The sequence below is a fragment of the Pimephales promelas genome, chromosome 19 (assembly GCF_988280905.1).
Source record: "Pimephales promelas chromosome 19, fPimPro1.hap1.1, whole genome shotgun sequence".
NCBI lineage: Eukaryota > Metazoa > Chordata > Actinopteri > Cypriniformes > Leuciscidae > Pimephales > Pimephales promelas.
Window position 1 is genome coordinate 5,339,373 of NC_142787.1, and position 15,296 is coordinate 5,354,668.

The window sequence follows — 15,296 nt, forward strand, 5'->3', positions numbered from 1 at the left end:
TGGGTTTAGACAAATCGTACATATTAGTACGAGTGAGGTCGTACTAATTAGTACGAATTAGCCACTTTTTAATCATGCGTCGAATTCGTACGAATTGGTCGTGAGATAGTGTTGGAATTTCCCATCAATATGTTCTATGAGTAACAACAATTTCTATCATATGCCAAGAAAATGCACAACAAATGTGTCAAGCACACTGGACAAATGGAGTGTGTCTAAATATGTAACACAAATAACATTACTGTCCTTCAAATATTTTGATTCCTATCCTTCGCTGTGATTCAGAAAGTATTCATAAATGATTAAGTCAATATCTCAGCACCACAGGCAAAACAGTGTTTCTATAGAATTTTATTTTTATGTACTCGTACATTTTTTTTTTAAATCCTCTATGCTTGTATCTAAAGACATCTCAGACGATGCTCTCTTTTATACATAACAATATACAGTACATTTGTGGCAAACATTAGCAGACACAACCCACACTTTGTGCTTTACCTTTTTTTTCCCTGTGTTTTTGGTATGTTTTAACATCATCACAAACAGACAAACATTTGCAACATTTCATACACTGGCATGCGCACAATCCTCTGGACCTTTTTGAAGTCAAAACGACACCAAACATCCTTTTTGTGGAGTGCTCAGCAAGTTTTCAAATTAGCATTTTAATGCATTCATATATTGGTATTATTCTCAGACATACGGTTCCATCATTCTTATGCGATTGATTTTTATCTGGGTTAAAAAGAAAATATAAAAAGGGCCAAACAATAGGGGGTGTAGATGTTGATACGCCAGGCAACATTTTAAACAGGCCTGCCTGGCGGGAGAGCGGACCATGAGTGCGTGAACATCTGAAAGGAGTGGAAACAGACCCGATGTCTCACAAAATACGTGCCAAATGCTTTTTTTCTTGCTAGCCTAGTATCGTCATATTTTCTTTGTTTACAGACTCAGCAACCTGCTTTCAGGCTTCACTTTGACTTGAAATAACAATGAGCTAGTATAACATGTATTAACGCTGAATTTCCATGAACAAATAAAACCAATGAGCTAAAAGTCAAAAGAGCCTGCACAATTTTTTGATGCGCAATTTTCATTGTTCAAAGTGACACATCTATAACATTGAAATTCGAAACATCTCGTTCATTCCTCGGTGTGCTTGTGAAAGTACAGTCAATTTAGTAACAGTTTACAAGGTTCCATAAGTTAACATTAGTTACCCAGACAGCAAACTGACATTGAATCAACGTGGAAACGACGTTTCTCATGACATTGAAACAACGTTGATTTTGCTCATCGAATTAACGTTGAACCAACGTCAGACGCGGCATTCTTCAAAGCTAAATGAAAATCGAAAATTGGTTTGCTTTCATAACGTTGAAACAACGCGTTGATTTCAAGTTGATTTTCAGTTAGTTTTGAAAGAATGACGCGTCTGACGTTGGTTCAACGTTAATTCGATGAGCAAAACAATGTCAGATCAACGTTGTTTCGATGTCATATATTTCCACGTTGATTCAATGTCAGTTTGCTATCTGGGTAACTACTTTAGTTAACATCAATTAACAATAACAACTCTCTTTAATGCACTGTAAACTAACATGAACAAACCATGACCTACTGAATTTTATTTACTAAGGATAATAAATACTATAACAAATGTAAATGTTACTTAATACATTAACTAACGCTAATTAATGGGACGTTATTGTAAAGTGTTACTTTAAAACACACCATTACGATGCATTAAATAAGACCTTTTACATTCACCACACATTAGCCACCAATTTGCCAAAACGGAAAATAGTTACGACTGTGTTGGTTACATTACTAAAGGATTTTTTATCGTGTTTGAATTTGAATAATATTTACAGTGTATTTTAAACACATATTTTCTGTATAATATAGTTACCTTTTACAATATAAAAACTAAAATCTCAATTCTCAATAGCAACTGCACACTTCTGGGATTGTATGATCTATTTTTGAATGTAGCATCTTCATTTAAACTACTTTATCAATTTGAAAAACAAAATAGACCATGTGATATAATAAAGAAGTGTTTAATGTTTCTGCTTGCTACTGTGTCTTTTTTATTTTGCATTATCACACCTGGACTGGATTTTAAAAGAAGATGTTTTTTTAAAACATCTTTATATTTTTCAGATATACATTACACATTGTGGTCTTCATTTATGTCTAAGGCCTTTATTAGAATATTCTGGAATATATCTTACATAAGGTGTATTAAACATGAAATAAGAGAAAACAAAAGAATTCACCGCACTCTGATGGCAGCGTAGACCTCTTTGTATGGGCTTTTGCGGGCGGTAACGTTTTGAGCAGGAGTGGGATAAAATCGAACATATTTTTGCTGGGAGCGGTACATAAAAAAAAATCCTCTAATACGGAAAACAAACACCAATCTGTAACTAATAACAGTATGGATTCAGTCAGATGTACTGAATAGATACTACTGTTTGTCACCTTGTGTGTCACTTTAAATAAAAAAGTGAGAAGTTTGTTGCATATTAAAAAAATCTATATTACATACGTAAGATTGTGTGGATAAAAAGGTTTAAATGGCATTTTAACTGCGGTTTTGAGCAGGTGTGGATACTGTAACCTATTAGATTTGTGTGGATGTTGCACTCCACTGACTTCCACAGTATATTTTTTTTCTATTATGAAAGTCAATGAGACCAGAAACTGTCTGGTTACTGTTATTCTAAATATCAGAAAATCGGCTGAATGGGTTTGAAAAAGGTAAAACTCAACTGTTTAACTCTGGGGGAGTTGTAAAATGAGCCTATTTCCAAAAAAAGTGGAGTATCCCTTTAAAGGTGTTTTTTAAGCATGACAAAAGTGTATTAAAACATAATGGTTTGAAGTCAAACAGTTATTAAAAAGTGCACTTAAAGGTACAATATGCATGATTTTTACAGTACAAATATCCAAAAACCACTAGGCCAATGTTATATATTTTGTTTAGTTGATTACTTACAATATCCAAATTATTTTCAATTGTTTGTAAATCATGAGAAAATTGTGATTTTAACCAAGGAAATGGGGGGTGTGAGCAGGGGTGAGGAGTCACCAGTCAATGGCGTCATATCTGCGTTTTCCCTGGTTACCGCCAGGTATAGTAACCATGGCGACATACGTTGATAACTGGGTCGGTTATGCCGAAGGACGCTCACTCTGTTGTTGTTGTTGTGTTCAAACAGACTTTGAGACAAAAAGACGACTAAAGCGAAGATCAACATCTTTCGAGATGCCGAGAGCACGCCCGTGACTAACTTCGACTTGACAGAGACGCGAGTGTTGCATGTTACTTGGTGAGCAAATGTACAACTAATCAATGTTATGTAGTTCAACATGATGAAAAGTTAGAATAGGATCTGTATGTTATTCTCTACTGTTAATCTAGCTTAGTCTCATACAGCCACACAACCGACCTAACTAACGTAACTGGCTAAAAATCTTGCATATTGTGTGCGCATGTGTGTGCGTATATATATATATATATGTATATTAGGGCTGTCAGTTAAACGAGTTATTAATGGCGTTAACACAAACCCATTTCAACAGCGTCAATTTTTTTATGGGGCGATAAACGGTCTTTTTGGACTAGCAAACTTTGTAGTTTTCTTTCACATGCTTTTGCATCAGGACGCGGAAAGCGCGCGCTGCGCTATGAATCCCATTCATTTCAATGGCTTGCGAGACTAACACAGTCTCATCCCAAGTCGTCATATAACTGACGTCTTGGGACGTCTTTTGACCATACGTCAACATCAGCCTTTTTAGGGTACCCTTAAATGTCGTTTAGTTGACGATCCCGGGCCGCCATACAACTGACGCTTTACCTTTAACGTCAGTTAGGTGACGGGGTAGATTTAGGGGTAGGTTTACGTCTGGGGTAGGGTTAGGATCCGATAACGTCATCTAACCGACGTATGGTCAAAAGACGTCCCAAGACGTCAGTTATACGACGTCTTGGTATGAGACTGCGTTGGCGAGACGGCCTAATAGTTGGTTAACGTTACATTTTGAGTGGATGACGAGCGCGAGACGCCGAAATGGATGCCAATAAGATTCTGAATGGAAAGTTTACTTTTAAAAAGTTGCCAAATGGTTCCATTGACAAGACCAAAGTGATCTGTGTGTTTTGTCGTCGTAAACTGAGCTTTCATCGCAGCACGTCCAGTCTGAAATACCGCTTGATGATGGCCAAGCACACACACACACACAGCTGATGCGAATTCTCCGCCCCCTCTTCAATATCATAACCTCGTCAGTATTTTTTTCATCCTTCACCCTTTTATTGATGGACAGTGTTACATTGTGTGAGAGATTATTTGCTTCAAATGAGAATTTTAGTGTGAATTTGAACACAGTATAGGCCAATGTTGTTTTCAAAAAAAAAATATTTGCACAAAGCAAGCCGATCCACTTTTCCATGTTGATAAGAGCAATAAAACGAGAAAAAATAATGTGACAAAAAGAAATCAAGAGATATTTTGAATAGATAAAAATGTGTGATTAATTGCGATTAATCGCGAGTTAACTATTTAAATCGTTTGACAGCACTAATGTATATATATAGAGCTGGCCTATGTTTACACACACACACACACACACACATATAATTTTAAGATTTAAAGCAAGTGCACATTGATTAAGCACACTTTTCACAATGGCTCTCTGTCTGGCTACCATAAAAATGTCTTTTAGCCAAGCCTATGACAGGTACTCTTCTTCCTGGTAAAAATGGCAGTGAGTTTGTGCTTTAGATGAGATGTGCTCATGTGTTACATATCGTTAGGCTAATTATATATTTATTAATTGCCTATGTCATTTTGTGTTTTTTCTTGTTTTCCAAAGACATTGAAATATGACTGTGCTATGAGGCTAACGATATAACAGCTCAACAAAAAGCTCTTTGGCCATTATCTTACTCTAGCTTCATTTGGTGCTTTAGAAATATTAACATATATAATTGCCATTAATCCAATGGATTCCAAACACTTTTATTGTAATTTTAGCTGTCTTGAGTGCTCAAAGAATAATCTCTTAGAGTTTACAAGTGCAATTCATTTAAAAGACATCGCATTATCATGTTATTTACAAGTGATTTGCAATGCTATTATTCGACAGTACGGTTAGTGTTTGGAATAAAACAGAAAACCTGTGCAATGCAATAAAATAATGACTTTACTGTTTCCTTTAGGTACCCAGATAATAATCATAGAAATTCAATTTAACATGCTATTCTCTCTGGCCTTTAATTTCATATAAATAGAGTTCTTGATATAGGAACGAGAGGCTGGAGGCTACATTTTGATTAGCACCCAATGTATCTTAATTTATATTTGAATCCAAAAGGCTATTTTGAGAAAATAAAGTTTGCAAGCCATGCCTATCATTTACACCCATCACAAGCGTGCATCTGGAGTCCATCACACTTCACACAGTGAGGTTACAGCAATATTACTATATATGGTAATACATTTAGGGTATTATCTAAAGCCAGAGAAAATAAATGTGATGTTTTCATTTATTTTTTAATGAAATAAATAAATGCATCGATATTTTTTCTAGCACAGAAAATGGAATGCTAATCAAAAGGTCCGCATCTGTGAGGATTTACCTCTCTTTTAACATCCAGTCACATTTTTGACTATATAACATTAAAAACATTTTTTTAGGTAAACTTAGGTTAAGGCTCTTCATCACAGGCAGTTAAGGTATAATATATAGGAAATTAGCAGGGGGGAAAGAATGGAAAATAAATTGTGCAAGTGGCAAATCATTTATTCCCTTTTCCATAATTATCAGATGTAATTAACATCGGTATCAGTTATTTGAATATAAATGTATGGCATTAATGTAAATTTGTAGCTATAACACACCGAAGTCTGTCTAGTATCGTTTGGAAATAAATATAGCGCAATAGCAGCAAGTAATGATGCTTATATTGGTTTCCAAATCCCCTTCAAAACCTTGCAAAATGATTAAGTTGAACTAAACTAAACTTTAAATAGTATTAAAGATAAATAAATAAAAATATATAAAGGCTATCTAAGCGGCTTGTTATTGAGGTGTCTAAAAACATTATTAACCATAACATACACCATTACGTTTCCACTGAATTATCATCAGCTATATATAGGTCTCATTATGTCTAACATATTATCAAAGCCATCCATTTCTCAAATTCGCTCAGTATTGTTATTGATGGAATGAATACAGCAGCAAAAATGTCTTCCGCAAAAAAGATTGCACAACCCTAAACTATGTCCGCGTTGTCCGGTGTGTGATTGCTTTCAGAATATATTTTCCTGTCAAATGGTTTTTCCAAACATTCAGCATTTAACCTTTGACCTCAAGAATAAGCCATCATCCACTCCCATTTGGAATATCGTGTTTAAATCAATGTTTTAGGCAGCAGTTTCGACGCCTTCATGTCATGCTATTGAGTTTCCACCCACATCCCTTTTATGTCGTAGAGACGACATATGTGGAAAGGTCTTTACTGCCTCTGATTGTGGCTTAGCTGAGGTACGAAAATGGAACGTGGAGAATCCAAAAAAGGGGAAAACACATTTGGTCTCCTGTGCTAATCAGAGTTTTGAAAAGGAAACACACTCTCACATCCGCCAAGGCAGTGGCTATTCTTAGAAAGGGCACAGTTGGGACCACATGCATTATTTATGGGGTGGATACACATTCATCTTTCAACCTCTGGGCCACCTCAACTCAATCGCTGTGCCACTAACATACCGAGGTCAAAAATTCAGTTGTAACAAACACACAATTACACACACATTTGTGTAGCTCAGCAGGGGAGAGAACGAAACCAAAGAGACAAGTAGCTGCGTGTCTTTCGGAAACACGTGCGTCTCTCTGGAAGTCAAAAATGCAGGTGTTTACAAGTAAACAATTAGCATTCAAGGAGATGAAGTGGTCGAGCGACCGACATTGACGAAAAGTCAGAGGCAGTAGTAGTGTGGTGTGTAGTTGTAGTAGTGAGCACATACATTATTGTAGCTTGCGTTTGAAAACGGTTGAAAGCCGCCGTCGCTCAAAGACGGTATTTGCGCAAGAGGTCGACCTGCCACGTGTACTTGCGCTCGGGAAAATGCGCAGGAATCTTGATCTTGCGGAAGTCCTTGATGCATTTGTCCAGTTCCTCTTCCACAGTCAACTTTTCTTTCGCCGGCCGTTTCTTGGAGGTGCTGGTGTCCCGGGAACTTCCGGTGAGCGTCCGGAGAAGGTCGCTCTTGCGGCGCTGCTCGGACTGCTGCTGCTGCTGCAGGAGATGCTGAACGGGGCCTTTCTTTGGAGGCCTGTCCAATGTTTGAACGTGCGTCTGCCGGCTGACCGGCCCACGGATGACCGTACCTTGCGGGGAGCTGGCCTCGGAGTGGCTCTCCGAGCTGGAGGTGGAGAGCTCGTTGAATGAGGTTCCACTCTCACCTTCGCCTTCACCTTTGTGACCCTTGCAGCAACAGTCGCAAGGTGGAGATGACCAGCGAGAATGGCCACCTGGAAAAGAGAAGCGAAGAGTTCAAACAAGGTTTGAAGGTATTTGTTTTCAGGGTGACATAGACTATGGTTGAAATGGTTGAAGGTCTAATAAAACATTGGTATCTAGTCAACCGTTCTCTGAGATTTGTTTTCATGATAATCGAATGTAAAGAGTTTTATCTCTAAAAACTGTTTAGATTATAGCGCTAGTATATGGGGGCATATAATAAGTACAAAGAAATAGGCTCCATACATCCAAAACAAAGCATTGAGAGCTTTGTAAGTGTACAGACCGTTTAATAAGAAGATACTTTATGAAGACAGTCCACTTCATGTATAGAGACAGAAGCCATCTTGGAAAACAGTCTCGACTAGTCAAACCACGAACGATGTGCCAAGTTAGCTGAAGTTAGCGAACTTCTGAACTGTATGAACGGTGTTCGTGGTTCGACTTATCGAGACTGTTTTCCAAAGATGGCTCCTACCTGTCTTTATAAAGTATCTTCTTATTAAACGGTCTGTACACTTACAAAGTTCTCAATGCTTCGTTTTGTATATAGGAACCCTCATTATGTTACTGTGTTAGTGTGGGGCTATTTTGAGCTTTGTTAGTGGTATAAACTAGCGATTTCTCTTTACTTATTATATGCCCCCGTATACTAGTGAATACGCTAGTATACGGGAGTGTACAATGTGTTATTAGACCAAAGGTTCATTTTGCACCGAAGTTCTCTATTTAAGACAGTGGCTTTTTAAAATATGCCTTAGAAAAAAAAAACCATTACTGGTATGCATCCTGAGACAAAACAAGGGCACTGACATATTTTAAGATTTATCAGTGCAAGTTGCTTTCAGTTAAAACAGCTCAAACATGCATTTTAGTCTGGGACATGGTTTATACCTATCAGAGTAAGGTCATAAACTAATTGCGCATAAACCGATCCACACAACTAGATTTTTGCCCATTGCTCAGATACTTTGCTCAGCATGTAAACACCTTTACATGCGTTGTAATCTACTTACTGAACTGTCTATGTCTGGCTAAGTCAAGTCAAATCAAGTCAAGTCACCTTTATTTACTGTATATATAGTGCTTTATACTAGAGAATGTCTAATTAAAGAGAATTGGCACTGGCTGGTTACTTCCGGGTTCTGGACTGGCTGCAGTAACACGTCTCTGTCCATGAGGGGGCGCTCGCGGTCGAGTGCAGAATGAATGGGAGTCAATGGGGTTTCACCCCCATAAATCCACTTTTCTCAGGATGAATTTTTTTGTCAAGTAATTTAAAAGTTGTATTTAAAAGGGAGGGCTAAGATAATACACTAAGCTGAAAATTGCATTTTTAAGTTCACTTATCTGTTCTAAAAATCCATTCAAAAATGTGATGACGTCACACAATAGCAGAATGCTAGCGTGTTCCGGCCAACAACACCCTAACCTGTAAGAAATCAAAAGGACATAAGTACTCGTTCATTCGACTTTTGGCCTATAATCTATATTGAACTTGCGGAATCAACGATAAAATCTATGTTAATTTAACGACAAGCAGGTGAAAGAGACACATTTAGCCGTTTAGCCCCATAGACTCCCATTCATTATGCTCTCGCCCGCGATCACCTCCAGTGGAATTCTAATGGAACTGCAACCAGGATGATACACAATGGGGCTAATACGCCTTATTCATGGCAGCGCCATCTTTGATTTTTAATAAGAATGAAAGCGAGGCTGTGAGGGATAGACTTGCATCTCTTCAATGGGCTGTACTGTTATTTAATGTGTTTTCGGATTGTTCTGCTCATGAAACAGTGGAAAAATATCTTTCCAAGAAATGTCAGTTGACTAAAAACTCCCGACAATGTAAGCTGTGAAAAATTGTAAGTAATCTAGCCGCTTTATTCAGCTTTTTACAGCGGATGCCATTGGAAACACGGTAAGTCTATCCCTCACAGCCTCACTCTCATACCTGTCATGGCGCTGCTCTGAATAAGGTCTATAGGAAGTGCCAAGGCTCTCCGTTAGAGGACTCTGATTTTGCTTCAGAACCAAGCAAGTTGGACTCATGAAACCATTTGTTTATTATATTGCTATCCCAATTGCAATTTTGACCTCAATAATCTCAATATGACATTTTCCCCAAATAATGCAGCCCTACTAAGCATAGATACCTTCGCTACGTGCTATGAACTTTTTAATGTGAAGTGTTGCACGCTGTGACTTTGCATTGCTTCAAGTGCATCATTCTGCGCATGATTGCTTTGCTGCTCATAGTGGAGCCTTTCATATTATAATATTTAGGGGAGACAAAGGGGCGTTGCCTAAGGGAATATCACTCGTGGGTCACGCCCCCTCCCCCTGGGGCAATGGGCCTGCCACCACAGCTTGGAAAAATCCTAGAGGAAATACTGGAGCTATACAATATGTGAAAGAAAAGTGTTCTTACTGCTGTGTTTTTCAAGATAGGGGAAGAGAAAATACACACACTTAGACTCTTTCTTGATTCCAAAAATAATAATAATGAAAAAACTTGTTTTCATCTAAGTAACTGCATGAGAGGAGAGTTTCCTGCTGACATTTTGGAATACTTTGGAGTTTATAATGCTTAAATTAATATAACAACCCACATGACAAATGAAATACAGTACTTACGGTTTGATGTCACCACAGGGAATAACCTGATTTTCATTAGTCTTGTAAACTTGTTTTACTTGTGTTGCCAGGTTATTGGTTTTCAAGTTATCTGGGACAGCATGTTGATTAAAATAAGCAGATTTTTGAGTTGTCAATGCTCAATGTTTAGTACTGCTTACTGCATGCTGTGCCGTACATGCTGCCCACTGTTTTTGAGAAATAGTGTAAGGTAGCATTCTGTAAGCAATTATAAATGTTGGCAGAATGTGAGCCACAGTTTTGAGAGCAGCAACAATATGACCGTGATCGTCTGATCAATGCAAGGACACAATTAAATACCGGTTACCAAATTAATTTCCATTTTTTTATATTTTCTTCAGCTTTATTTAAAATAAATGTTTCTTCGAGCTGATATGAGATGGGAATAGGGCGAAGAATGGGTTTGGAAAAAGGCCCGTTGTAACTTGGCTAAATCCACCATCAGTTCTCTCCAAGCCACTGCTCCCGTTTCTAACAGTATATGCTGTTGTCACATTAACTCAACAATTCAGTAATTATGGAAAAAGTGTTACAGTATGTCTGAAAACCCATGTGGTGAACGCAGAAGGCTCAATCCACAAAAGCATACCATGTCAACTACATAGCACTACAACCAGGCTATGAGACATTCAGTATTCACCTAACAGACTGAAGCCAATTATACAGGCTGTGTTTTCCAAGGCCTGTCACTGATGAACTATGTCTGTTATTCTCCACCACACTGATCTGTGCTATTTCACAACACTGATCCATGTCAGATTTTTAATTATGCAACCTCAATCCATTTGCATTTAATTATGCAAATGAAAGTTGGGGTGTCAAAAATGATTCACAGCCAGAGTGGCTGCACTAGATCAAACCCATTAGCTGCCTATATGAGTGTTTATGCTCAAAGTCAGGGCCACATAGTTATAATTAACTATAATATAAAAGGTAATTGTGCAGTTGTGCCCACATTTAGCAATCTAGATTTGGCAACCATATTCCTCAGTGTAAAAATGATCATTTTCCAATGTGAAACACACCCCCCCTTTTTGAGAATGGGGGTTAAATGCTCTATTCACACTTAAATGGTTGTAATTCAAGAATTCCTTGGAATATATACCCAAGTTTGGTCTTGTTTAAAAGAAAACACTCAGCAGATTATTGCTGAAGTGAAAACACTTCAAAAAATGAAAGTATGAACAAGTTATGGAAGTTTAAATTCACAGTAAATCAAATATACTGTACTATATATTTTTTATTTTATATAAAATATATATTTTACAAAATATTTTTACTCTAAAATTACTATAAAATCAAAGCCATAAATCTAACCAAGTTATGTTCCAAATTTGAAGTTGATATCACAAAAATTGAAGTTCCCATGAGATTTTGTTTAGGCGTAGTACCAAAAAAAAGCCACCGGGTGCCATTGAATTCCATTGAATTTAGTTGAACAAATTAATACATTTCTGTCCAAATACCAATTTTGTCACAAAATTCGGAACCTTGGGACTCAGACCTTTCTGACAATATGTGTTTTGTCAAGATTAGAAAAGGTTTTGATCATAAATTATGAAATATAAGGATGCCCAAAAGGGGAGGAGCCTCATAAAATAAGTACCGTTTCTATGGTAACGCAACGTTCAATTATAAAATGGTTTTCACAGGATGAATTCTGAGTTTATAAGCTTTCAAATGATACCTAATTTATGATAACTACTAAAATATGTGATATAATAAAAAAGGCGATAAAAAATATTATTATATTTTAGAGGATAATATATACATATATTATAATTTTTAGAGGATAATGTTATACTATACTTTTTATTTTTTATTAAAAAATACTAGATTATATGTTTTATTATGAACTTTTAGCATAAAAACAGAAGTTTCAATGATTAAAAGTGGGTGCATCAACTTTTTGTGACAAAGGTCAGACCTCCTGTTATGATGCAGATTTTTTTAGGTGCACTCTTGTCATAAATTCATTCATTACTCTTCCTACATAATTTTTAACACTAAACAGGGGTCGAATATTTAATTAGAAGTCTTAGACCTTTCCAAAAATATATAATTTGTCATAATTAGATTAGGATTTAATAGAAATATAGTGAAGTAAAGTTAGGCGTCCCGGTACCGGGACGGTGACAGTTAAGGGGTTAAAAGTTTTGAATAATTTATATTAGGGCTGTCAGTTAAACGCGTTATTAAGGGTGTTAACGCAAACCCATTTTAACGTCAATTTTTTTATCGCGCGATTAACAGCCTTTTTGGCCTAGCAAACTTTGTAGTTCTCTTTCACATGCTTTTGCATCAGGACGCGGCATGCACACACTGCACTATCAAACCCATTCATTTGCACCGCGCGAAGACGTTTTGTTGCTTTGTCAACCAAAGTGCAAGCGGATCTAGCTAGACCGGAAACTAATAGTGGGTTACACACAATTTAATAATTCCAATTTAATAAAAATTGAATAATTCCAAACGTTCGACCAGTCGTGCAAATAAACCTACAAAGTTCACTGAGGCTGTTTGTTAAATAAATAAAATGGTTCTAGACTAAGATTAAACCCGTTTATGTAATCACTAGATGTCAACAGTCCAACACATCAGTTTTGCACCTTCAACTGTATATTTATCAAAGCATCACAAAATGTCAGCTCTAAATATATTCAGAATTTTTATTTATAGTCTATTAAGGATTAACAGTTCACATTATGCAGCAAATCCCAGACAGATGTTGCTGCTGTGAAACTATTTGGTATCTCTATTGATCCCACACCTGCAAGAGAAAGCTTGTATTGCCAAACACTGCAATAAAACGATTGTGCTGAGTTGCAAACACAGACGTCAAGCCTCTAAGGATCCACCTCAAGCTAATGTAATAAGGTATAAATATGATCTTAAGATTAAAACACTGACTCCCTTTTGCAATAACATCAGAGAGAGACAATATGCCAATACATATCCATACTAGTCCTCAAAACATGACCTATCTTTATTGGGACAGTAAGAGGCCCTACAAAAAAATGACAGGAAGTTGTGTTTCTCATTATGTGGCAGAGTCTGCTCTGGAATTCATTTGTGTCACTCAGTATAAAAAAAGGGACCTTTGATCGATGAATCGAGGCCTTGATAATTGGTGTTTTGAAAAATGGACCAGCAAAACAGCTAAATCAGGCGGTGGCCAATTTTCTTGTCTAAACGGAATTAACAGGATGCGGCAAAGCAGTGTTGACAAATGCCAAGCATTTAAAGGAGAACTCCGGCGCAAAATGAACCTTTGGTCTAATTACACATTGTTACCTAGTCAACCGTTCTCTGAAATTTGTTTTCATGATTGCTGAATGTAAATAGTTTTATCTCTAAAAACAGTTTAGCCTATAACGCTAGTATAACGCTAGTATATAGGGCATAGAGTAATGGCAAATAAAAATCGCTTGTTATTACCACTAATAAGGCTCAAAATAGCCCCACACTAACACGGTAGCATAATAAGGGTCCCTACATTCAAACCGAAGCATTGAGAACTTTGTCAGTGTCCAAACAGTTTAATAAAAAGATATTATATACACACAGTCATCTTCGCAAATACAGGAAGAAGCCATCTTTGAAAAATACTCTCTACCAGTCGATCTACGAACGCCAATCGAAGTGCGCTGAACTGTGCAGAATCTCATATGGTCCGTTGTTTCCGGAAGAAACACAAACACGAACCATTTTCTTCTCTTCAATATGTACATGTAGACTACTGTTCGCGCTCACCTTATCACCTTATTCACATCTCACCAGCTCACTTGGATCGGCGTTCGTAGATCGATTGGTAGAGACTATTTTTCAAAGATGGCTTCTTCCTGTATTCGCGAAGTTGACTGTGTGTATAAAATATCTTCTTTTTAAACTGTTTGGACACTGACAAAGTTCTCAATGCTTCGGTTTGAATGTAGGGACCCTTATTATGCTACCGTGTTAGTGTGGGGCTATTTTGAGCCTTGTTAGTGGTAATAACAAGCGATTTTTATTTGTCATTACTCTATGCCCTATATACTAGCGTTATACCAGCGTTATAGGCTAAACTGGTTTTAGAGATAAAACTATTTACATTCGGCAATCATGAAAACAAATCTCAGATAACGGTTGACTAGGTAACAATGTGTAATTAGACCAAAGGTTCATTTTGCGCCGGAGTTCTCCTTTAAAAGCCTCAATGTTGGATAAGTGCATTAATGTACTGAATACATTCGTGGCCCTTCTTTAAAGTAGTTGCATGCATTGAGTGAGTGTGTGTTTGTGTGGCTTAAGAATTCTTATAATGTATTTGGACAATTTTTACAGTGCTTTCAGTGTGTGTGTGTTATTTTGTTTGTTTGTTTTATAGCCTAGATAGTAGGGGTGTAACGGTACATGTATTCGTATTGAACCGTTTCGGTTCGAGGCTTCCGGTTCGGTACGCATACAAACCGAACGATTGCTTGGACCATTTTTCCTGCCGGCAAAATTCGTGCTGACGCGGCCAACACAATGTTGCGCAACATCAAATGGCAAGCGTAATGAAAGCAGAACGAAACTACGCTACTCGTTATGTGCTTCACGGATCGTTTATCAGTTCGGACCAGCAACATCTGTGCAGCGCGAGCCGATCTCGATCAAGCAACACTGTTACTACACAGCGCTAAGAGATCCGGTAAAGAACACATTTGAATTCGCCACTGAGGTAATAACATCGCTGCGAGATGCATTCACATTTCTCCGTTATTAACCGTAGATCTCTATTAGATCAAACCAGGATCAAACCAAATCATGGAAACCAGGAGAAACATTGTGCCGTGAATGAACTAGTAATACTTTCGTCCACAGACCAGCAACATTCACCATGGATTTAATATAGTAACACTAACTGGAACCAGTTTGGCTGGAATGGTGAAATGCTTTCAAGTACTTCACACATCTTTTTCCAGCACTTCAAAATTCAAATATTATATAAATAAATATATATTTAAATGTTATTTTTAATGCACTCTCAGAAAAAAAGGTACAAAAGCTGTCACTGGGGCTGTACCTTTTCAAAAGGTACACTTTTGTACCCAAAGGCTGCATATTGGTA

At 37.2% G+C, this 15,296-nt stretch overlaps 1 protein-coding gene across 1 annotated transcript in view; it reads right to left on the minus strand.

The window, feature by feature from the left end:
• Positions 1–5,202: 5,202 nt before the first annotated feature.
• Positions 5,203–15,296, minus strand: part of kctd16b (potassium channel tetramerization domain containing 16b) — a 139,995-nt gene continuing 129,901 nt past the window's right edge. The window contains exon 2 of the mRNA XM_089123743.1: positions 5,203–7,554. Coding sequence (XP_088979869.1) covers positions 7,091–7,554 — 464 coding nt within the window. The 3' untranslated portion in view covers positions 5,203–7,090. The remainder of the gene's footprint in view (positions 7,555–15,296) is intronic.